The sequence below is a fragment of the Camelus dromedarius genome, chromosome 4 (genome assembly GCF_036321535.1).
Source record: "Camelus dromedarius isolate mCamDro1 chromosome 4, mCamDro1.pat, whole genome shotgun sequence".
Taxonomy (NCBI): Eukaryota; Metazoa; Chordata; class Mammalia; order Artiodactyla; family Camelidae; genus Camelus; species Camelus dromedarius.
In genome coordinates, this window is record NC_087439.1 from 59,818,244 (window position 1) to 59,842,915 (window position 24,672).

General features: G+C 35.1%; 2 protein-coding genes across 6 annotated transcripts in view; one reads left to right on the forward strand and one right to left on the reverse strand.

Annotated features, from left to right (window-relative positions):
* Nucleotides 1-4,378: 4,378 nt before the first annotated feature.
* Nucleotides 4,379-16,796, reverse strand: ORMDL1 (ORMDL sphingolipid biosynthesis regulator 1). Its single transcript, XM_031451797.2, has 4 exons — nucleotides 16,642-16,796; nucleotides 15,031-15,211; nucleotides 9,907-10,058; nucleotides 4,379-6,325 (listed from the first exon to the last, which is right to left on the reverse strand). The coding sequence occupies exons 2-4, from the start codon at nucleotides 15,202-15,204 to the stop codon at nucleotides 6,190-6,192; spliced, it is 462 nt and encodes a 153-aa protein (XP_031307657.1). The 5' UTR covers nucleotides 15,205-15,211; nucleotides 16,642-16,796; the 3' UTR covers nucleotides 4,379-6,189.
* A 47-nt stretch (nucleotides 16,797-16,843) lies between these two features.
* The window catches only part of PMS1 (PMS1 homolog 1, mismatch repair system component), an 88,878-nt gene continuing 81,049 nt past the window's right edge, over nucleotides 16,844-24,672 (forward strand). For 3 of the 5 annotated variants that reach the window (XM_031451786.2, XM_010991922.3, XM_064484981.1), the window contains exons 1-3: nucleotides 16,844-16,958; nucleotides 17,666-17,788; nucleotides 22,781-22,932. In XM_031451786.2, coding sequence (XP_031307646.1) covers nucleotides 22,801-22,932 — 132 coding nt within the window. In that variant the 5' untranslated portion in view covers nucleotides 16,844-16,958; nucleotides 17,666-17,788; nucleotides 22,781-22,800. The remainder of the gene's footprint in view (nucleotides 16,959-17,665; nucleotides 17,789-22,780; nucleotides 22,933-24,672) is intronic. The other 2 variants (XM_031451788.2, XM_010991933.3) reach the window with 1 other exon arrangement.

Consider the following 24,672-nt stretch of genomic DNA (forward strand, 5'->3'; position numbering starts at 1 on the left):
TGGAAGTGATTGAGTCACAAAATTTGCTAAGAAACTGCTCTGTAAAAACTGTAATACCAATGTACTAATTTATGAGAAATGATCTAGGATAGCTGAGCTTGCAGATCCTTGCCTTCTTTGTGTTGATTAAATTACAGTGAAAGCCACATCCAAATTATAACCAGACTGGCACAATGGAATGGAAGCAACAGAAATGTGTTTGGTGCTTTTAATGACTAATATATCAGGCCTGATGCACCCTTTTCCACTTGAGTCACAAAGCTATATTCTTTGTAGGTTGGATCATACTAAAAATACACTGTCATTTGCCTTTATCTTTTAAAGTTTTTTAGCTGACAAATACCATTTTTGATGTGGAACATTCTTTCATCAATGGTAATACCATAAATCAGGTCTTATCTTTGGAAGGTATTTTGCTTTTTATTTCATATACTGAGCCATTATGCTTATTTTACAAATTTACTTTTTTTTCTTTTATTGTGGTAAAATATGTTAACAAAATATACCATTTTAACCATTTTTAGGTGTATAGTTCAGTGGCATTAAGTACATGCACACTGTTGTGCAACCATCGCTACCATCCATCTCCAAAATTTTTCATCTTCCCCAACTAAACTCTGTATCCGTTAAACATTAATTCCCCATTTTCCCTTCTCCCAAGCCCATGGAAGCCACCATTCTTTTATGCCTTTGACTACTCTAGGTACCTCGTGTAAGTGGTATCATATAATATTTGTCCTTTTGTGACTGGCTTATTTCACTTAGCATTAATGTCAAGTTTCATTCAATGTTGTAGCATGTGTCAGAATTTCCTTCCTTTTAAAGCTAAATATTCCATTGTGTATGTATACCATGTTTTGTTTATGCATTCATCTGTCAATGGACACTTCAGTTACTCCTACCTTCTGACTATTGTCAATAGTATTGTTATAAACATGGGTTGTACAAGTATCTTTTCAAGTTCCTGCTTTCAGTTCTTTCGGGTATATACGCAGAAGTGGAATTGCTGGATCATGTGGTAATTCAGTTTAATTTTTTTGAGGAATTGCCATACTCAGATGACCTTATTTTTCCAGTATGTGGTCTATGTGTGTTTTCTGACAAGACAGGGAGAGGGTGAATCTCTTGGTTGCTCCCATATACTCCCTATGATGGCTGAGTGCCATGATAGAAGCATGTCGTTTGATAATTCAAAACAGGGACAAATGTTTCAAAGCAAAATCATTGTAACAGGTTTTCATGTAGTAGCTGGTATATTGGTGTTTTCCTGGGCATTAGCCAATAAATCATCTGGCTCTTTGGTTCTTTTTTAAAAATTATGAAATGAAGAAAATAATGCACGCTTATCTTCTTAATATGGTCAAAATAGGGAGTTTTTGCAAAATCCGCCAAGTTTTACAAAAAAGTGTTGGCAGTAAATTTGTAACTGTAATTGGAAAGTCAGAAAATTTATATACTGTAAAATTCCTCATATTTTATATTTTAAAGAGAGTTCATTCTCTCGTGTTAATGATGTAGTTTTAGTTCTTGAATTTGAGAAGAATGTATTTTTATCAGTGTAATTATGCAGTTAAGAGTGAAAGAACATGGTGATAAAATTGGCTTATTGCTAAACAAAACTATATAGTATTTTAGAGCTACAGGTTACTTTCGTACCGTTTGTTGTTTATTAAGGACTTGAATGAGTCAAGAAAGAGAATAAATTATACTATCATGCTAAACATAAAATCCAAATATATTTTTACTAAACTATTTTTAAATTATGAAATATCAGATATGAAGAAGTAGGAAAAATAATAAAATCAACTTTTGTGAACCCAATACCTAATTTAAGAGTGAAAATGTCACCTAATACAGTTGAAACCGTCTGTGTATTATATACCCAAGATATTCAGTATTCTAAATTTGATGTTTATAATTCTCATGCATTCATTTGTAGCTAATCAAAAACTTTTAAACCCCATATAACAAACTACCTGCTGAATAGTTTTTAACTGGAACTGAAATTAGGGAGTAAAATAACCTGAGATATCTCACTACTTTTTGACATCAAGCAAAATGAAGGAAAGTTTATCTTTGCTATTCTTTTATCTTCCTTCCCTGCCCAGTACTACTTCGAAGTTTTTTATTTTACCTGTACCTGTCTTCCAGGTACTAAACCTGTTTACATTTCCAACATCAATATGTAATATCCATGTAACTGTTTTGGGAGTTACACTTTTCTATCTGTCCTGTTAGAAAGATTATTAAACTGCATTAGTCTATACTGGGTTGCTGTGTTTGTCTTCTTCAGGATTATTAGCATGAGGGTATTTTGCAGGCATATTTATTAGTGATATATATTAATATAGGAGAAATATATTGCATAATAATCAAGTCAACTTCAGCTAGATAAGATGAATCAGTAGGCTAAAATCTAAGAACATGAGGTTCTATAAAAATAGAGAAATCTTAGACTTTTGTTTAATAAATCCATTAAATAAATATATGAAGGGAAAGCCAACATTAAATGTTGGGACTTGAGGTTTTAGTGACCATAAAGTGAATCAGTGATATGTGGCTCTGAAAATAGCTAAAATATTATGCTGCATTAAGAATAAAAAGTATCCAGAACAAGGGAAATGATACTGTAGTGACATCACATCCATAACCTCTTGTTAACTTTTAGTGCTATACAATAATAAACTGCACTTAGAGCAGAATTACCAGGATAGTGGGAAAAACTTGAAACCATATCATATGGAAAATGGTGGAGGCTTTGGCAATGTTTATTCAGTGCTGCTGATAATAACTTAAAAGTTAAATACTTGAAGTTATATAGAATAAAGATTAGACTTGGCCCAATGTAAAATAAGTTATAAATTCCAATACAAAAATTCAGCCCCAAAATAAAAACAAAAAGCCCCCAAAACAAAAAAATACAAATAAAAAAATAAAAAAACCCCAAAATGCAGCCTTTTAAGTCTTCTTTATTAGCGCTAACACAAAACTGAATAGAGGTATGGTGGTCAATGAAAATTCAACATAAAGGATGGAACTGAATTACATAGCCTCTGAGGTCTTTTCCAACTCTTAGCATCATATAGTTCCATAATGCTAATTCACACAGATATTAGTTAAGGAGATAGTTATGCCCCTCAGGATCTTTTTAGTTTAATAGACAATAATATAGTGCCATAAACCTAAAAAATACAGTTCTATGCTTTGAAAAAGAAAAGGATGGGGCAGGTCAAAAGTATACAGGGGCCAACCTGGGAAGTTCCATTGGGAGGACAAATTTAGCAACAAAGTATTAACGACAGTAATGGAATATAAACCAAAGAATAAAATATCCATGAGTCCATAATATAAATGATTGAATAGATAAATGAGAGAAAGGAAAAATCTTCCTTATGGAAGAATTCCAATAAATAAATGTAGAAGAAATGAAGGAAATAGAAAACAACCATTGGACCTCCACAATAATAATTCCTGTAGGAAAGATTCACCAATGAATGTTAAAATTAGTGTCATTTCTGAGCTCACGCCTATTTAGAAATTGTGTCCTGACTTGAAATTCAGAGTAATTATAGCATAGCAATTGATTTTGTTCCAAATAACAGCCATTATAAATTTTGTTTTTTTAAATGTTTTTATTTATTTTATATTAAACGGTACAAATTTGTGAAATTGGGAATAGTTTCCATATTGACTGGTCAACCATTCGCCTAGGTGTTAAGGCCAAAAAACTATGAGTCATTTTTGTTCCCTTCCCCCAACCCACTTTCAATTGTATCAGTGTCTTGTGAGCTGTACTTGCTAAGTATATCCCATATCTGACCACTTCTCACCACTTCATCAACTAATTCCCTAATCTGAGCTACCTCTTGCCTGTAGTAGCTTCCCAACTGTTCTTCCTGCCTCCTATTCCCTTATAGTTTATTTTCAACATTAGCTAGTAACCTTCACAAAACAAAAAATAACTCAGATCCCTTTAATCTCCTGTGCAAAAGTCTCCAATGGCTTTGCCAAGCTTAGAATAAAATTTGCTCATTACTCTGGTCTATAAAGTCCTATATGATCTGACCCCTTAACAACTTCTCTGACCTTTGCTACCATTCTCATCCTCATTGCTTATTACTCCTTTCCAGGCTCAGTAGTTTTGCTTTTCTTTAAACACACCAACCTCATCCCTGTCCCAGAGCCTTAATATTTGTCATCACCTGTATTGGAAAGTCTTTTTCCTCAGATCTTTGTACTGCTTGCTCCTTTACATCAGGAAGGTCTGTGTCCAAAAGTCACCTTAGTTAGGATCTTTGGGGAAGACTTTTCTGAGGCAGGCTGCCCTGCTTTCACCTGCTTAATTTTTTCCCCCCATGGCATTTATCACTACATGAAATAATACGCACTTATTTACTCATTTATTATCTGTTATTCAACTTGAATGTACACACATAAGGCAAAGGACTTTGTCTTGCTTACAAACTATATCCACAATACCTAAAACAATTCCTACAACAGAGTGGGCCCTCAAATATCTATTAAATAAATATTTTTAAAACATTGAAGGGCAAAAACAGATGAAGGCCTGTATTAGAGGCAGATTTCTATCTCTGAAGTTTGTACCAAAAATGTTAAGCCTTTTGAGACAAACTTTAAAATGAAGAAAAACAAAGGATTTTTTAGCCATCTTAATTTTATAAATTCAGTTGCTTAAAAAAAAAACTTGAGAAATTTAAGAGTAACTTTAATGACTGAATTTGGACAGCTTCTGCAATAATCTTACACCAAAGAAAAATTTTATTAAAGCATAGATTACTGGTTATTTAAAAATACATGAGAAAAGACAAACATACAAAGGCATTATCATACAACTGATTTCTAAACTCAGTACTTTTGAAATACAAAACAATGATCATTACCTTGAAAAGTCAGCTTGAAACAAACTAATTTTTTAAATTGGTTTTACAATTTTTTTTCACTCAATTTTGCTTACAAATGTTACTGGAGTTTTTCAGTTTCATCCCTTATCAGAACTTTTTTTTTTGACATGTTTACTTCTCAAAGTAGTATATAATTACTTCTTGCAATTAACGTCAGCAACTATAGGAGGCTTCTCTAAGTCACAATTCAATATAGGTGCTGCTTTGGAAAGAGTTACTGTTTTGGGTTATCTACATTAAGACTCATATACTGACAGGAAAAATATTAATGGGCAAAATATGGGGACTGAGAGCAGGAGGACCAAGAAAGATGATGTTATCTTTTACTGTAGATCTGCTGAAAAAGACTCATTATTTACTTTGATGTTATTACTAGAGAAGCAGTTTCTGCCAGACCACAGGTTGGCTATGGAGTTGTCCATTTTATATTTCCTTTTCTGAAGAATGGCAGACTTCAACAATTGGATTGCTCAACCAAATAAGTAGAGACCCTTAAATGACCATATATTTTAACTATGAGAAATAAATTATTTTCTTAATTGGTTTAGCAGCTTTGGGCCTTGAAAGGTAGCAAAACCCACTTTGTTCCAAAATTAGAAGGCTTACTGAAAGGCTGCTTCTAAGATGCCTGACTACCTTCTATCATCAGTCATGAAGGTGGACCTTCATGAACACAGTAACTTAATAAATGTAAAAATGAACTCATCAACAATGTTGAGCTCACAAACCAAAAAAGTACACTTATAAGGTAGGAATTGGTTTGTATAAAACAAGAGTGTATATATCCTCTTATATAATACAAAAGAATATGTATGATAATAAAAACAATCTATAATAAACTTTAAAGAGATGATTCCAGTTTACATGTAAGTCTGCTTAAACTGACCGTAACTGAATGATTGGAAATTTTCTTCTCCTAACATAATGCCCATTCACTGTAAGCTAAGCTGGACTTAGTTTCTTATAAATCTCTTATTTCCTTGGATTTTTCTACTACACCTTCACTCTATAGCCATTTAACTTGTAAGCTGGGCCTGCCCAGCCTGCCTATAAAACCTCCCTTTAGAAAGATACCAGATGCATTAAACAGAGGCATCTTCTAGTAAAAATCTGCACTTCAGAATTGCATACGAAGAACCAGCAGTTGGTCCTCCAATGTAAATACCCTTCATTTTACGCTATCACAGAAACAGTGCAGCTTACTAACCACTCCTTCCTTACAGAAAACTCAGTACATGTAAAAATTCTTGTTCAGTTTCAAAACATTTCAATACTTATTAATTCCAAAGATCCGAACACCATGTAGCTGTGGCATTTTGGGAATTAGCACACTCAGGAGAGAAGCTGTGTTTAGGATGAAGTGAGTTGGATCATACTTTGTATAGAAACTTGCCAGAAAATACCTGTAGAAATAAAAGTTCAGAATATATATAACATCTAAAAATGAAATTACTTAGAGCTTTTTAAATATTTAAAGGCAGAAAAAAGGTCATTGAAACATAAATACCTAAAAGCAGAATCATTTTTGAGCATTAAAACAAGAGGAAACATTTTAGTTTGGGGGCCTACATTAATTTTATTTGGGATTTGAAAATCTATTTAATAGAGGCATAACTACATTTTGCATTTCTGCAGTCATATTAAGATGCATTTAATGGATTACAGTTGCTATTTAGCATCCTTTAAAGCAGAACGCTTTCAAGCTAGGTTCATATGCTGAACTGAAATTTCAGGTATAGGTAAACAAATACTTGACTGCTCTTTTGATGTTCTCATTTCCATACTGTAGTTGAACAGGTCTATAACAAGTATAACTGGAAACTTGAAAGACACTCTTGTAAAATTCCAGCTGTTTTACCACGACTGAACATATGTACGTATATTCAAAGACATCCAAAATATGAAAATTTGTTTTAGGAGGCCTAAGCCACCTTTACGACCATAAATCATCGAGTCAGAATGTCTAGTTTGACCCAAGCATATATCAGAATGTGGACACATCATCAGTGTGTAAAATACACTAGTGTAGGATACATTAAAAGAGTATCCTTATACAGATAAGATGTAAAGAATAAAACATCATACCTTACTTCATGATAACTAAGAAGTTAGTTTGCATATGGGTGTTTGTCTAATTAGCACTTTTAGAGTAAACAGTAAAGTATTTTAATAGACTTTCCTCTAAAGTGGTGATATCTTGTGTTAAGATGGTTAGAGAACAGCTATTTTCCAAGTACAACTAAAAATATCACAGAGAGCTGTACACATCATTTTCAGAACCATCTGAATTGAGAAATTCTATAATCTTCCACCTACTTCACAAACTATAGTCAGAAAATTCTTCCTTGAGAATAAACCAGGTTCCTCAATCTTTAAACCCTTTCTTCCTGCTTTTGTATACTTGAAGACTGTTTTCATATTTCCTTCACCGAACAAAATAGTAAACCATTTGCATTTACTAAGCTCGTTTGATTTCCCATCATCATTATGGGTTTAATCTGTAATCTGGTATGTCAGAAATAATCTTCTTGGAATGGCTTCTCCTTACCATATCATAGCATATGTCTCCTTTATGTCTCTTAATGAAAACTAATTGTGTGCATAGATTACATAAAACTACTTGACTCTTACAAAAACCTATACAACCCTCCAAGGGGATATAAAAACCCAAATGGGAATCAGTGTGATAGCATATTTTGTCAAAGGGTATACTGGAAAGAGACCTGAAGCTAGAAATTAAGGTTTTAATCTGGGCTCTTCACTCCAACTAGCTACAAGATCTGGAGCAAGATAACGCATTTTAATGCTTCTTCAACTAAAAATCAGGGATATTACTTATCCTACCTACCTGACAAATGATGATCAAATAAGAAAATGTAAATGCACTCTGGGAATATCAATGCTATATGAATGGCTTTATTAATGCTGCTTCTTCGGTTATGTAAGGAATTTAATTACAGAATATTTGAAATCATACCTGTGGATCAAAAATATACTTTTAGAAATATGAGTGTTGTACACAGGTACATCATAGTTGACTTTTTGTGATAGCTTTTATTGAAAATTCAGCACATGTAAGGCTTTTTACATGTACAGTTGACCCTTGAACAATGTGGGTTTGAACTGCAAGGGTCCACTTACAGGTGGATATTTTTCAATAGTAAAGACCACGTACTAAACAATCTGCAATTGGTTGAATCTGAAGATGTGGAACTGGGGATACAGTAGACTGACTATAAGTTATACTTGAATTTTTGACTGCACAAAGGGCCAGTGCCCATACCCCAGTACTGTTCAAGAGTCAACTGTAATATAATGCAACCCTCAACATTTTATAGATGGGGAAACTGAGGCTTTCAAGAAAATGGCCAAAAGTCATATAGCTAGAGAGAAGTGGAGCTAAAATACCAACTAGGGCTATCTGAATAAACATTATTCTTGTTACTGCATTAATCTTTGTTAGGCCATACAAATAATTTTTCTTTTGACGTTAATTTTATGTGGGGCTACATGTTGGTTCATCATTTGTACCAAATATGCCACACTCATGAGGGAAGGTGAGGGTAGGGGAGTATGTATGTGTGGGTGGGGAGGGCTGTGTGCGAACTCCGTATTTTCTGCTCAATTCTGCTGTGAACCTGAAACTACTCTAAAAGAATAAAGTCTATTAAAAAAATTTTTTTATGTGGGGCTAAAACAATTTAAAAAATTTTTAAATTTCCTCCAAGTGCTATAAATATAAGGAAAAAGAAACCTACCATTCTATGATTACTTTATTCTTTTCATTTGAAAATGCCTTCCCTTACTTAAACATGTATCTAAAACACACTCTACCTTAAGTCCCAGTTTAAGGGACTCTAATGAGTCCAAAAAGTCTTTCTAGCTACTGCAGACTGCACTGATTCTATAATGGATATTTTATTATGTATAATCTTTGTGGTACAGAGTGATTAGGATATATGTGAAACATCTATTATATGCAAGCAACTTAGTGTGGAATTCAAAACAATCCATGCACTTGTAAATTCTTTGCAGAAATAAACATTTATAATAATAAAGAAACAATACAAAGAGGCCTAAATAAGGGATATATAACTACTATGGAAGTTCAAAGCAGAGCATTATCACTGAACATTGGGTGCTAAGGAAAAGACCTCACTGAGGAGGTACAATTTAAATCTTCAAAGAATATGACAGATAAATTAAGAAAGGAGAAGGCAGTAAACCTAATTACTCCCCCCAAAAGACAATGTAAAATGAATAAGTATTGGAAAAAAAAAAAAAGTATTGCAAAAAAAAAAAGTATTGCAAAAAAAAAAAGGAAAAATGAGGAACCATTTTGTGGAGGACCCTGAATATTAGGCAATAGGAGGAAATTAGATACCAGATATAAGGTTAGATGCTTTACAGATAGATATTATCTCTTATTTCTTACAGCATCAGGAATGAGTTAAGCACCATTGGCTAGAATTTTATTTATGAGCAAACCAAACTGGCTGAGTGACAAGGGACAGGATACAACCCAGGTCTGTCCTAAAACAGAAGCCTAACCTTTCTTTTCTCTAAACCATACTGTCCCTCCCAAGGAGTTTGAACATCCAAATGTGGCAGAAAGTCAATGAAATTCATCTGAAATCACCCTTGTTTAGGGAAGATTAATTTGGAATATAGAATAAGATAATATACTTAGTTTTCTTGCAAGAAACTTAAGAACATGAACTAGAATGTATCTGACCTGTACATTCTAGAATGGCTAGGCATACCAATGAGCATATAATGTTGTCTCTGAATGTATCAGACTGAAGTGAAAACTGGTTTATTACCAACTTGTTAAAAATTTTGCCTGTATTTTATACTCTTTATGAGGTAGCTATTTATTGATAAAGGTTTTCAATAAAATAGTTTCTAATTCAAATTTAATCCAATAAAAGGATGGCTTCCTCTCATCGAATCCTCCTTATACCTAAAAATATCCACCACTTACAGAATTATTGGAGAAATTGTGAAAAACTTCCGTGAAGATGTAAACTGTACTCCATAGTCCAGTTGTTCCCAATGAGTTAGGAGCCTTGCTTTACCCTGGTCAGGAGTTTCAAAAGGTGTTCCTTTTACTGCATGCAAAAATACATACATCCCCTGGAAAGCAAGCAAGGGGATACATAATCAATATCAAACACAAAATTTTATTTGTCAGTAAGTTTTAAGACAGTTTCAGACTGTTTATGAGAGTGTCTGATTAACAGCTCAAGTTTTAAGCTTTCACATTATTGTGAAAGACTGGGGCCAGTTTCTTGACAGTAAATTAAAACTTCTAGGGTCTTATATGGAAATAATATTTGGAAAACCATTATAAAGTCAAACCATTATAAAGTCTCTTAAATTGAAAATAAATGAAAAGTACCATCAGAGTAGCTTTATATCATTGCATGTAGATTTTCTAACACATTTCCTATTAGAAAACAGGATTACCTATTCCCCAATGTGTAGGAAAGTTTACAGTGTCATGCTGGTAAATCTTATTAAAAAAAACACACAAATTGGCAAATAATAAACAAAATCTCTGTATCAGAGAAAATGGTTTTGAAAATATTTAATATTAGAACTGTATTTGTCTCAATAGTTCTTTTCCAAAGCAACAGAGATAGCTTGATATAACAGGTATAATGTCAAAACAATTTGCTTTTAAAATCATCACTGTGCCTCAATAGTGTTTCTTTTAAAGTTAGTTTTTAATAATCAAAGTAAAAAAAAATTACTAAAAGACATTCTGTCTAGTGATACGTTTTAACATCTAATTTTGTGGGTAATTAGGAAAAAAACAATGTATACTAGCTTTGGTTTCCTTGAGATACCCATTTAGATTGATAGGTAATGCTTCATTGCAAGATCACTGTCTAAGGTACTGGTAACAGAATAAAGCCTATATATTACCATGAAACAGTGTTATGTTACCCACTAAAGTCATGACGTGATATCATTTTTTTTAACTTCAACTTTTAATAAATATATGGAAAAAAACAAATTTTGGTTTTAAAATTTTATACTATTCTACTAGATTAATAGAGCCCTCTTTTCAAAGCTTAGCCTACTTGCCAGTTATTCCACTAGGCAATTTAAAAGTTTTTTAGCTGCAATAACACCTGAGCAACAGAGGAATGGATTCATGTTCCATTGGATTTAATGCCACAAACATTTAATAAGTGGCTAACATATGCAGGACATAAGACCTGTATGCGTATATGAAACTGAACAAGATATGCCCAACACCTTGCTTCAATCTTCTAAGAGACTGCAAGGGGAAAAAAAAGATATGCATAAACAGCTACAATGTAGGGCAGAAATTCATATCAAAGATACAGTTACAGTACTCAGGAAATGCAGAGGAGGGAAAGGTTCCTTGTTACTGAAGCAAAAGCCTTGATGGTGTCAACTATTTCATTCTTGAAGGTTCAACTCAAATGATAACTCCTTAGTAAAGTCCTCCTCATTAGCAATAATTAACCTCCTGCCTATGTGCTTATATAGAATTTTATTGAAATACTTTGATTATAGCATAATATATCGTTTAAGTTGTCTACATAATGTTTGTTTTCCCATTAGCTTAAATACCTCAGGAACAAAGGCTGGTACAAAGCAAGTATTAGATATTAAGCCAAGATGACATTAAGCCAAGGAATGTTTATTCTGTAAGCATAAAGAAACGATTTTCACATGAGCTTTAAAAAGGGACTATGAAACAGAAATTGTATGCTTTCAAATTCTCAGGAGTATGGGACCCCAAAAAAGTTAAGAATCTCTACTCTAGACCATACATGTATTTGAATTATCAAAGAGAAAGAAGAATCCTCTCATTTCCTTCAAACCACATGCAGTCACCAGTGTTTAGAATATAATATTTAAGGTGAGGGTGGGTGGGTGGTAGAGCACATGCTTAGCATGCATGAGGTACTAGATTCAACCCCCAGTACCTCCATTTAAATAAATAAATAAATAAATAAATAAATGTGATAGGTCTGTCTTGGAAGAAAATTTATTAAAAAAGAATATTCAAATAGTTTGTTTTATATATTCTTTTCAATGAATAACCATTTATCTTCTATTCCATTATTTTTATTTTTAATAGTTTTTCTATAAAATCTTTGTGATGGATGATTTACCCCCCATAGCCAAAGAATTAGGAGGAAAAAAATAAGTAGCTCATAGTTAGCCCTTAACAGATATATACTACTGATTCAAACGAAGAGAATTCTTTTTCAAAATTTGAAAGCTAGGCTAAGAATTTTGTGAACTATTAACATCTCTTAAGAGTGAACTGTAGCACTGAATAAAAACAATTGCCGTCAGTTTCTACTGTATAGTTCAGAAAGGTAAATACAGTTTTTTTTTCTAACCAGGATGACAATTAGGTCTATTTTCCCAAATTTAAAAGCATGCATATGTATTTCACATTTTTTATTGGTTTAATGTAGGACAACTTCAAAAGAATCTTATAATTGCTACCTTTATGGCTGGTTAGTTAGGTTTTTAGTCAAGAGGACTAATGTCAGAAGTTTGCTTCCCTACATGTTCTCAATTACCTATCCCTCGTCCATGGCTGTATACTGTGTCTCAGTCTCAGTCAACCAACTTGAAAATGTGAAGGGGAGAGAAGACTTCCAAAGTACATTTAATACATGTGCCATTGGAGAAGGGAAAATTATGTGAGAATAGACTAATTTATTCAGCAAACAGTTAAACAGGTCTTCAGAGATACAGAAATTAAAAAATAAAAGAGATAAACTGCTAATTATAAAACTATGATAAATACATGAAAAAAGAATGCAGCACAGGAATTTTGTAGCTTTCTGGAGGAGGTGATACTTGAGTAGTTTTCCCAACAAGCAGGAATTAGGCAGAGCAAGAAGAGAGAGGTGTTAAAATAGTGGAAGAAGAGCCTAAGTCAAAGTAAAAAGGTGAGAGAAGACCATCTTCATTATTGTTAGAGCATAGCTTATGTTTGGAGATGTGTTGAGATAAGATTTGATTCCTTTCTTACCTCTGCACTATTATCAATTGGTCTTGTATGCCACACAAAGAACTTGGCATTTTACTATGAATGTAATGGGGAATCACCGAAAGACTTAAGAATATGACTTGAGCAGACATACATTTTAAAAATGCTACTCTGCCAAGCTGGAATGAAGGAGAATAGAGTAGGGGAGCATCAAGGAGACCATTTGATGTACTGGAGTAATCCTCCTGAGGGGGGAAAACGGGCATGAGTTACAGCAATGCCCATGGGGATCGAGTTGAAGATGGTACAGCAGTAGAACAAATAGGGCTTTGATTAAATGGATGTGGAATATAAAGGAAAAGGAGTTACCCTAAGACTAGAGGTGCCATATATCCTAGTTTGCATGGATGGTCCCAATTTACACCTAACCTCTTGGAATAGTTATTACTAGAGCTCTCTTTTATTCTCGAAAGAGTCTCAGTTTGGACAACAGATTACATAATCACTTCACCTTTGACATTCAGCTATGTGGCTTGGCCTACTGGGCAGACAATGGTGCCTTTACATTAGATTAGGAACAAAGTCCAGGAACAGATTGTAGGTGGTGAAGGATATATCAGGAATCAGTTCAATTTATACTTGCTTGGTTTAAGGTGCAAGGTGATCTGGCCATTAATATGGTCATCATCATTTAAGGTAGAAATTGAAATCATGGATAGATGAAGTAACCCAGATAGAAAATATAGCATAAGAAGAGATGAAAAAAAGAACCTTGGAAACAGTAATATTTTAAGAGGAAAAAAGAGAAGTCTGTGCAAGAGGAAACAGAAGTGGAAAGATCAGAAATATATCTAGGAAAAAACAATCCCATCGAAGTCAAAGGAAATCAGAATTCCACTAGAAGAGATATTAGTGTCAAATATTTCAGAGAAGGCACAATTTAAAAAGTGTTTTTAAATACTTCCTTCCAAAGTCTATCATTTGAAATGGACTAAATGGACATTCACTTATTTCTACCACATCATCCTTGTCCTCCCCCAGTCAACTTCAGATTCTTTCCAAAGGATATAAAATAAATATTAATTTTAAAAAATCTATTTCTCCTGCATTTTTCTGTCTTAAAGTTCTAAGTTCTTCATTTTGGGAATATCTTTAAACAAATCTACAGTTAATCTGGATTTAATTAAAGTCTTAATTAACTAGATTTCTCCCCTTTTATTCTATTTTAATAGGCTGTTAAAGACAAGAAAAGTCACTATCAGGTTTCTTGTTTTTGTTTTTTTTTTTTAAACAGGCAATTTCCAGGGCTGCATAATGTGGTCAGGAGAGTCAGTCTAACCTCTGGTACTCTGTAGAGCTATCATGTAATACAGAAGAGCAATAGTCAATGGTGCTAAGACACCATAAGTTTCTGGATCATATAAGATATGATTAAGCTCAAAATTTCTATACTGAATTAGGAAAGTATATTTACACAATTTAGAAAGATTTAACAGGATTGAAACAAAGATGTTCATTAGACTCATGAAACATAATTACTTCTGAAGCATTGTGGTTAATCCATATATTATAGTAGCCTGAATTAGTGTCCTCTAAATTATGCTAAAATGACCTACTGTTTTTCAAATTCTATAAAACCAATAGGAGAAAAAAATGTCTTACTTAGAAAAAGGGTCCAATGTTTAAACATAAAATGATAGAAAAATACAATCCTATTGCAGATAAGAATTCTTCAAAATTGTCATATATACTAAAAAAATCACCTAACTGTACACTTTAAATGGGTGAATTTTGTATTATATGAATTAGATCTCAAACTGTTTTAAAAAACTGAGTCATGTGTTCTTTATGACATAAAACTTAAGGCTTTTAAAAAAATTGTTTAAATACAAACAACATAAGCTATACCATCTTCACCATTTTTAAGTGTACAGTTCAGTGGTATTAAGTACATTCACACTGTTATGCAACCATCATAACTATCCATCTCCAGAACTCTTTTCATCTTGTAAAACTGTACCCTTAAACAATAACTCCCCACTCCTTCCGTGCCTAGTCCCTGAAAATCACTAAACCTTAAGGTTTTAAGTGTTTAGTATAAGGTGAAATTCTTACCAGATTATGTATAACATTTGTTAAGGTCCAAGCAACAGGAACACTGAAGAAGGGAATACTGAGTAAGACGATATGAAGCAAGCCAACTCCCAATGCATATGTCAGCCACATACCCCGGCTGTTCATTACACGGGTATTTGGATTCACTTCACTGTGAGCAACTCCAACATTCATGTTTGCTCTGTAAGAAGGCAACGAGATGAACCAACAGTGATAAAACTGGAAACCTAAATACTCCTAATTTGACATGACAAAATTAGTGTTACTGGGATTATTTTTTCTCTCGTTCTGAAATAGAACAAACAGACCCTCCAAAATATGCTATATGCAGATGCTGACGAGGGCAGTAAATAATTCTTAACATCTGACTTTATGGTAAGACAAACGATACTTATTTTTATGGTTTTTATTGAAAAATAAACAGTTAAAAGTCCCTTTCCCAAACCTTATCTTCAGCATGGTGGTTTTACTAAGTGAAATAATGGGCAGGAAAACTCAAACGGAAAGAGAAAACCTACATTTTATTATATTATGAAAGCAAAGTGAAAACTCAGGAGCTCAATTTACCAATAGAATAAACTAACATAAAAAAAGCAAAGCTGACCCAACCAGTCTGTTCTGAGTAGCCAGACATCTAAGTAATGCATCCATAAAGAGTGGTCAGAGTTCAAATCACTCCTTTATGAATACTGAAGCTGAGGTGGAAATTTTACACGGTCAAGAGACAAGGTTTGTTTCTCAATCTTATGATATAAGTAGGTCAATTAGGTTAAAACAAGGAGCCTTCGGCATATTTTAAACTCTAGTTAACTTCCCTAAAACAAACCTTTCTTTCTTTTCTTTCTCTCTCTTCCTTCTTTCCTTCCCTTCTCCCTCTAAAAATCTATAGGCTTATGATGCTTTAAGTTGGTTACACCAAAACGAAGCAAAAATCTCAAATTTAAGTGTGTAACTATGTCTTCTAATATAAATAACCACCGTGTATCAAACACTTTTTTAAACTGAAGTACAGTCAATTTACAATGTTAATTTCTAGCAAACATTATTTTTATGTGCTATAAGTTCCTCAGAACATGCCACTATTCAAGATGCTTTCCCCACTTTCTACAGCATGTGAAAAAAAAATGCTCTAAGGAGGCTGAAAATTTACAGCTGAGCTGGAAGGCAAAGACCGACCCGCCCCGAGTTCAGAAAACCTTTCCAGGGGGTCCGCCGTGCCACTTTAGGACTGGCAAACAATGACTAAAGAGAGTGAAGAGCCTCTCGGCTCGGCCCTCGCGGGTACCTGGAAAACAGCGACCCGCAGGGACCCCCTTGAGGAGTCCCCTGCTCGCCAGACGGTCACGGTCCCCCTGAGTGGAAGCTCAGCAAAAGCCACTGCTGCTACCGCCACAAAGCCCCCCGCCCCCACCTGCCCCTTTCTTCTCGGAGTTGCAATCCTGTCAAGGCCGGGGCAAGATGACGAGGATTTGGGGGGCATGCCTTGGGGACCACTCGGCCCGCATAGCCAGACACGGCGCCGCGGACAGGGCCGGAGTCCACTCTTTCCCCTCAAACCGACCCGGGTCCGCCAGCAGCTTCCCACCGCCACGGCCGTTCTTGCCCACTCACCCGCCGCCCAACTCCCGGCGGCCAGCTCGGAGTAGGACCTGCTCCGCGGCGGCGGCGTCTCCTCAGGCCGAATGCCAGTGGTCAGCTCTAGCACGGCGCGGCGCAGCGCTGCTTGCGGAAGCTTTCAGGGCCGAACGCGCTGCCAGGGGATTGGCTGCGGGCAGCGCCAATCCCACGTTCGCCGGGCAGGGCGGGACTAAGGGCCGCGCGCGCGCTGTGGGTGAGTTGGAGATCCGCAGGGCCGGGCCTGGGCTCCTGGCGGGACGCTGGCCTGTCTGCTAGTGGATTGTAATTGCCCACCTCGCGCGAGCAAGAAGGTAGTGTCGTGTGGCTAACGGGCGTTCATTCTTATATCCTCCTAGGCTTGAGCGCCTTCTCCCCTCAACTCGTCCCGGGCGTGGCACGAGCGTCGGCGGCGGCCGTGCGCGCCCCTCCCCCACCTCCAGGGGCGGGAAGCGGGTGCGTGGAGAGCGGTCTCCGAGGAAGTGTGGACTCCTTAGTGTCTGGTTTGGTCTTTGTTGTAGCCCATTACCCAGATCCTTCTGGGTGCTGATCTTAAAATTGTTCTTTGCCAGGCAGAGACTTTAACCCCTGACAACCGTAACTCAGCCTGTCTTGTGAGTAATGTATATAATATTGTATGTTGTGGCATCATGCAAGTAGGGAACAAAACTTTCCTTTATTCTGAGTTCATCTACACACCGACGACAGGCACCTGTGTTACAAGCTGAGGAAATGTGGATACCAAAAATTGTTCTTATTCAAGAACAAGGAGGAAAAATCTATTATTTGGAATTATCTTTGAAATCGAATTTCATTACCTTGGCAGTACACTGAGTTTTTGATTCGTATTGCTTAAATAACTTTCGACAACATTTCAAAATTGGTATAAGAGAACGTTGGTGGATTACATTTCTGTTGGCCTATGAAACCAGTTAGGTTAGATTTATTGCTTTTTAAGTGAATTAATTCATTGTGTTCTCCCTAAAGTCTGTGAGTTTTCTGATCTTTGCTTCTTTTTTAGGTACATTGTTGTCCTTAGCTGATTTTCCTGATCACCAGCACTCTTTCAGGAGTGTTTGATTTACCTCTCAGCAAATATGGAAGACTGACTCCTGACTTTCTTAAACATTCTGTGCTGTGACTTGTAAGCCTGATGTTAATCCTTTTACTTTCCAAAAGATGCCATTTGGTACACATACAGTAGAGTGCTTGTTATACTCAGAGGTTATGCTGGGCATGTGAAATTAAAATAAAATCTCTGTTCTCCAAGAACTTTCAGCTTGGAAGATGGGGAAAGAAATACAATAATTAGAATCACCTGTGATGAGTTTGGGATTAGAAGTAAGGAAAAGGTGCTATGAGCATGCAGAGGAAGGAGTGCCTAGTTTGTTGAGGGCAGGGGTTAGAGCAGATAAAGGCTTTCTTGAGGAGGTGATACTTGAACTAAATTTGTAAGGGTGGCTAAAAGTCATCAGTAGAGAAAGGGACCCTTGTGAGCCAAGGAAGGAGTGAGTGAGAGAGGCAAGTTGTGTAGTATGACCGATTTAGTGTGCATTTGGAGAATAATGGGATGACATTAGAAAGATAGGGGTCCAGTTGTTAAGGTGTTTGGATTTAACCTGGCTAGCAGTTGGAAATCTTTCTAAAATTTTAAGTAGAATTGCAATGATGAAATTTAAATTATAGAAAGAACCCTATAGATGGTTGAGGTTCCAGGCAAAATATCAGTTGGTTATTGCAGTAGTTCACGGGGAAAACATTGAGGGGCTGAACAGAGGCATTAGCCACAGGTATTGAGAGGAGAGGACTGGTTTGAGAAATAGTTAAGTAGTAGGATAGACAGTACTCCGTGGCAGGATATAGAGAGTGAGGAGAATTTCTGGGATGACTCAAGGTTTCTAATTTTGCCTTGTGAGACTGGATAAGCCTAGGCTTTGGAGTCAGACATGCCAGGATATGCAGGTGTGCATCTGTCACTTAATAGTTGTGTGATCTTGAACAAGATATCAAGCTTTTAAATCCTGTTTGTGATAGAGGAATAACAGTATACATAGGCTTGTTGCAATGATTAAATATGTATGTATATAAAATTACTTACATTAGCTGTTATTTTTTTATTATCAAATAAATATCGGAAGAAAGACAGTTAATTAGAGCAAAATCTGAGATCAGTTTGGAACATGTTAGTTTAGGATGCGTCCCTGTCATTTAAATGATGATATTTAGAAAATAGTTGGAAATGAGGCCTTGGAGTCCAGAAAAAAGCCTGGTTAGGAAATAAAAGTGATGTAGGGGATGATATGGAAGCCAGTTAAAGAAGAATATATAAAGAGGAGTTAAGGCAATGATGACTTGCTGGGAAGGATGACACTCATCCTAATGTTTATAGTGGCTTGAGGGAAGTACTGATAAAATTATTTTTTGTGGTCCCCTCTTTAATTTTCATGAAGTATTCACCATGAGTGAAGTGGTCTGATTATTCTGTGTTGCATCCAGAAATGTGTAATGTATAAGTCCCTGCATTCAGAAATCATACAGGTCAGGGCAGGGGTGTGATAAGCATTCCATGAGTGATGCCAGCCAAATTCCTTAGGAATGTAGGGGAAGGAAAGGATCATTCCTGGCTGGGTGATCAGACAAGACCATGTTACAAATGGTACTGAAAACTGGGTCTAGAATGATAAATAATACTGCATTACGATAAAGTGGAGGTGCAAATAAGGTGAGACTGCTGATAAAGGAAGGTTGAAGTCTTTGACCTTAGTCACTAAGGATAGTGTGTTATTAAGAGAAATAGCGAAGTTAAGTGGGAGCCTTGGGGAGGGGAGCAGGAAAATAAGTTCTGTTTTACAAGTATTTAATTTGTGGTAGCAATGACACCGTTTGTAAGAAATGACTGTTTTGGAGAAAGAGAGATAACTTTTGGGATTTAGATTTAGATGTTATGCTAGAACCAAAGCTTTGAATTTTAGGATATATGAGAAGAGGGCTTAGGGAATATCCATTTTTCTGGGAAGAGAGTGAAGAAAACACGAAGAGATCAAAGAGGTATAGATGGAAAATCCTTGAGAATCAGGTAGTGTCATCAGTGTCACCTGCTTCAGGGATGCCAAGGAACATGAGTCCTGAGAAAAGGATTTGATGATTTAAGAGCTCTTTGGTGAACTTGAAGACAAAAGAATCCTAATAATGGTTGTATAAGCCATTTTGCAAGGATTTTAGACATGAGTTAGTGATAGGGAATTGGTGACAGTGACTATACTTATTCAAGTTTGACTTCATAAAGGAAAAAAAGTGATCATAGGAGTATAGTAGGGTAGCAGGAAGAACTTTTTGTTTGTTTTTGCTTTCAAGGTCAAGATTTCTGAGTGGGAACTAAATAAACTAGGTGAAAGTGTTAGCTTATGACAAAGAGACATTGGTCTGAGACTAAGGAAGAAGAATATGGGTAGCAGTGTAGATGTTTTAAGAAACCAAAGGACACAGTGTCATGGAGGAGGTAAGGTGTGTGTGGAGATGAGAGTTCATGGTATGGTCTGCTCAGTAAACTAGAAGAATAAGGAAGATTGGGATGAAAATAAGGATTTGGGGAGGGGCCAGTGGAATAGAAGATTTCGAAAGAGAGATTATAAAGAATGAGACAAAGATCATGAGATTAATAAGGAGATTGTGCAGAAGGAGTGAAGGTGGAGGTGAGGCTAGGTTTATACCCCAAAAGTTGATTGACTGGTGTTTTTCTTAGATCCCTGGGACTCTCAAACTAAGGAAAAAGACTTCCTAAACCCCAGTCTAACCATATAGCAAGCCATGGGTTAGACCCTGTGGTGATAGGGGTTTTAAGTGTGGGATATTCATTTAGGAGTTTGGAGGAACTCAATATAGTCCAAATATCCTGGGATCTTTTATCATGTATATGCCAAACACCCTAATATACATTATCTTACTTACTCCTCACCACTGCCATATGATATCATTATTATGTTAATTTTGTAGATTAGGTGATTGAGTTTAGGGTTTAATTTTAAGTTTCTCAGCATTATATAGCTTTTAGTGTAAGGGCTAGGCTAGAACTAAAGCAGTGTGGTTTCAAAGCTTGCTGTTTTAACCAGTGCTCTATTCAGTGCTATCCAATAGGACAATAATATAAGCCACATATATAATGTCAAATTTTACAGTAGTCTCACATTAAAGGTTAAAAAAATGAAATTAATTTTAAGAATGTACTTTATTTATGTAATCCATTATATCCAGAGTATCATCCTGTAATCAATGTAAAAAATTAATTAAATTTTATGTATTTTTTATACTAAGTTTGAAATCCAGAGTGTATTAGCACATCTCCATTTGGAGTAGCCACATTTCAAGTGCTCAGTAGCCACAAGTGTCTTGTGGCTACCATATTGGGTAGCAGTTCTGTATCTTTAGACCTGGGGCCAGTCTGAAGCTTGGGGAGAGTACAGAGGGTGCCTTTTGCTGTGACAGCACTAATTTGTGTGACTTCTAAGATAGTGGAGCAGCCTGACTGTCCACTGTTTTCCTAACTGACTGGAAAGACCTCCCAACCTTTGAGAGCAATAAAAAAACCATTGAGAGGTAGTTGTTCACAGCTACTCTCCTTAAAACTGGGTACCCCAAAACTAAATTGAATATATAGCTTACTTAGAAGTTAATTGTTAGAAAAGAATTCCCAGGGTTTCGTTACATAATGATCATCCTTGTCATAATACTGCATAGTTTATATGGCCTTACCATTTACAGAACATTTTATGTGTATTTTCTTATTTGATCTTCACAGCAAATCAATGTGCCATTATCTCCATTTATATAGGTGATTAATTGATTTTACAGAGGGATTTAAGTAAACTTCAGTTTATGGGTTATAAAGATGAACCCCTAAACCTGTTTTTTTAGACTCTGGTCTGGTATATATTTCCATCGTGCTAATATCAGCTTTGCCTTGTACAAAGCAAAATATAATTGTAGTTATGAGTTGTGATCAGTTAACACCATTCCAAACTCAATATGTTGACTTCTTTCCAGAAATGCATTCCTTAAAATCCTATGTATTGTTGTAATGACTATACTCCATTTCTTGTTCAGTTACTTATTCTGGCTTTGTGTAACCCTTCTTGTCCTACGTCTTTAGTTGCCTGAGAAAGAATCCCAAACAGAAACTTTCTTTTGTTTGTTTTTGGCATCGTTGTTTCTTTTGGACCTAGATTCCATAGGATCAAATCATCTGAGCATGTAACTAGTCATGGTAAATTAAGGGAGTACCTAGGGATTGTCAAAGGAAATCTTGTCTCTAGAGGAACTACATGTTGTCAAGCTAGTATTTTTTATTTTCCTGAAATCTTTTCTGAAATTAGGCATTAAGGTGGATGCAAACCCCATTCTTTGCAAACTTTACAAATTTCCATATGAGATTTTTTATTTTCTTTGTTTGAGAAGGTTTCAGACAAAAGATTTCATGGCTAGAACAATTACTGGCAGAGATATTTTGGATGTACAAGTTGAATCAGCATGCAGAGGACCTTGAACGCCAGCACAGAGATTTGAACCTTTTCTTATTTTGGCTTTGAGGAGCCACATGATTAATGATGTTTTAGACACACAGTAGTGTAGAGGATAGTTATCTGATATGATATGACTAGTTTAGATTAACAGTAATTCTAGGGTCTAGATATCCTAACTCCAAAAGAGCTCAATAATTAAAAGAGACATTCATCAAAACATAGATAACTGATGATGTTTAATGAGACTACAATAAAGGCATGTTACTGACTAACATTATCTGCATATCAGTTGACAGCACCACCTGGTCATTCCCAGCCAGGCAGATCATATGTTACACTCACAATTGCTCTTATCATTCCTCTATTAGTAATATAGTGTGATTTACCAACTAACTTCTTTGTGCCTTAGTCTCATAATATGGAGGTGTTAATGGAATCTTTTTTAAAGGGTATTTGTAAGAAATAAATGATTTAAATCTGCATTGCTTAACCGTAGAGCCTGGCATACAGTAAAGCTGTATAAATGTGGGCTGCTATTATTATTATTGTTGTTTTTGCTATCAGTTCTGTTAGGAATGTTTAACAATTTTTATTTTTACAACTTACATTTTATTTTCTAGGTAGTCTGTTAACAGCTAGAATGAAACAGTTGCCTGCAGCAACAGTTCGACTCCTTTCAAGTTCTCAAGTAATCACCTCAGTGGTCAGCGTTGTAAAAGAACTCATTGAAAACTCCTTGGATGCCGGCGCCACAAGCATAGACGTTAAACTGGTGAGTGTTCCTGAGACATTGCCAAGTATCATTAAAGCAAAAAAGGATTGGAGCGATGCTTTCTCCTTAAAACTATTACCTTTCTTTTCTTTACGTACCCGTAAATCATTCTTAGGATACTGGACCCTTTGTCTTGTTTAAGAATAAATTCTTAAAAATAAATTTTAATTTAAATCAGTATTATAGTAACGCTAAAGGAAATTATAAAGGAAAACTTATACTTTAGAATTCTATCACTTAAAGCATGAATTTGATTTGTCCATGTTTTCTACTAATATTTATCCTTGATTACTCATTTTTACTTGTTATATATATTCTCATGTTCTCATTTGTGTTTTATTTTTCCACCTAATCTTATTTCAGAACTGTGTCCCTTGTTGCTTCATAGTTTTCACATTTTTTTAATTGAGGTGCTACATATTAAATCATTTGCATTCATATGATTTGTCTTATTTATTATGATTTATTAAAACTAGTTTGCATGTCTGCCTCCCCTATTATAAATTACTAGCTCATGGACATAAGGCCTATACTTTTTTCCTTTTTCTTACCCTCTATAGCTGCCCAATGTCTAGTGTATAAATGATAAATAGATTTGGTTGACTGAATGTAAGAATACCTTTTTTGTAATTTCCTAATTGTCAGATATTCATGTTATTTCTGGTATGGTATTAGAAATAATACTGATATGAATACCTTTGTAGGAAAGAGACCTTCCCTTTTCATATACACATGCATATATTTTATATATGTGTAATCCCAGTTGCTCCTTATAAAAATTCTATGAATTAGCTACTCCTGTACCTGTTTTACAAATAATTGAGGTTCTAAGAACTTTCTCAAAGTAATGTAGGTAGTAAGTAACAGAACTGAGATTACAGTCCAGGTCTTTCTGATCCTAAAACACATTCTAGATCTTCCCTTTATGTGGGAGTTCTCACTACATTTGGGTGTATCAGAATAATTTTAGGGAGTTTGTTAAAACTGTTACTGGGCCACAGAATTTCAGATTCTAGGTGGGGCCCAATATTTGCATTTCTGACAAGTTTGTAGTTGCTGCTGAGAACCACTTTCTATACCATATCAAATCTGTACTTTGTCTTTAAATAATATAGTGAAAGCTTTATAAACATGAAAAATATTATTAAATAAAGCCCAAAGAAAGATAATTTCTTTTTTTAGACATTTTATGTAGTCAGTTCAGTCGGATTAGAATACACTTGATAATAATTAAATAGAATTAGTGGATTATATCTGACAAATTTCACTTAATCTTAGTCAAACAAACATATGTCTTTGTTTTTAAAGTTCCTTAGGGAAAAAATAGTTAAAAAAAATTTTTTTACAGTGCTAACAGAAGTCCTCTCATAAAAGTAAAGTACCCATTTTTATCTTGCTATATATTTGTCTCTTGACATTTACTGGTTTCTGCTTTGTAGAATTTTAAAATAAATAACTGTGTTGCAATACATAAGACCTGTTTTATTAGTTTCATACAGTAACTGTTCTGACTAGGAATGTTTTCATAATTAATAAGTTAAACAAATTGGTATTATTTTAAACATTTAAACAGATCTTTGTGTTATTTTACTTGCGTGACTTGAGTTCTTACTTATATTGAAAAATTTGCATTTATGTAGTTAATTATTTCTCTGTAAAATGAAGCAGACAGGCTAGTCCCAGGATGTTAATTTTAATTAATTTTTTAGGGGGGGTAATTAGGTTTATTTATTTATTTAA

Bases quoted from the DNA above. Each gene is read 5' to 3' on its own strand.
- ORMDL1 (XM_031451797.2), bottom strand. From the start codon at position 15,204: ATGAATGTTGGAGTTGCTCACAGTGAAGTGAATCCAAATACCCGTGTA. The intron at 10,059-15,030 runs GTAAGAATTTCA...CTTGCTTTCCAG, and splicing joins CAAATGTTATACATAATCTG to GGGATGTATGTATTTTTGCA. The intron at 6,326-9,906 runs GTAAGTGGTGGA...TTATTTCTACAG, and splicing joins ACAATTTCTCCAATAATTCT to GTATTTTCTGGCAAGTTTCT.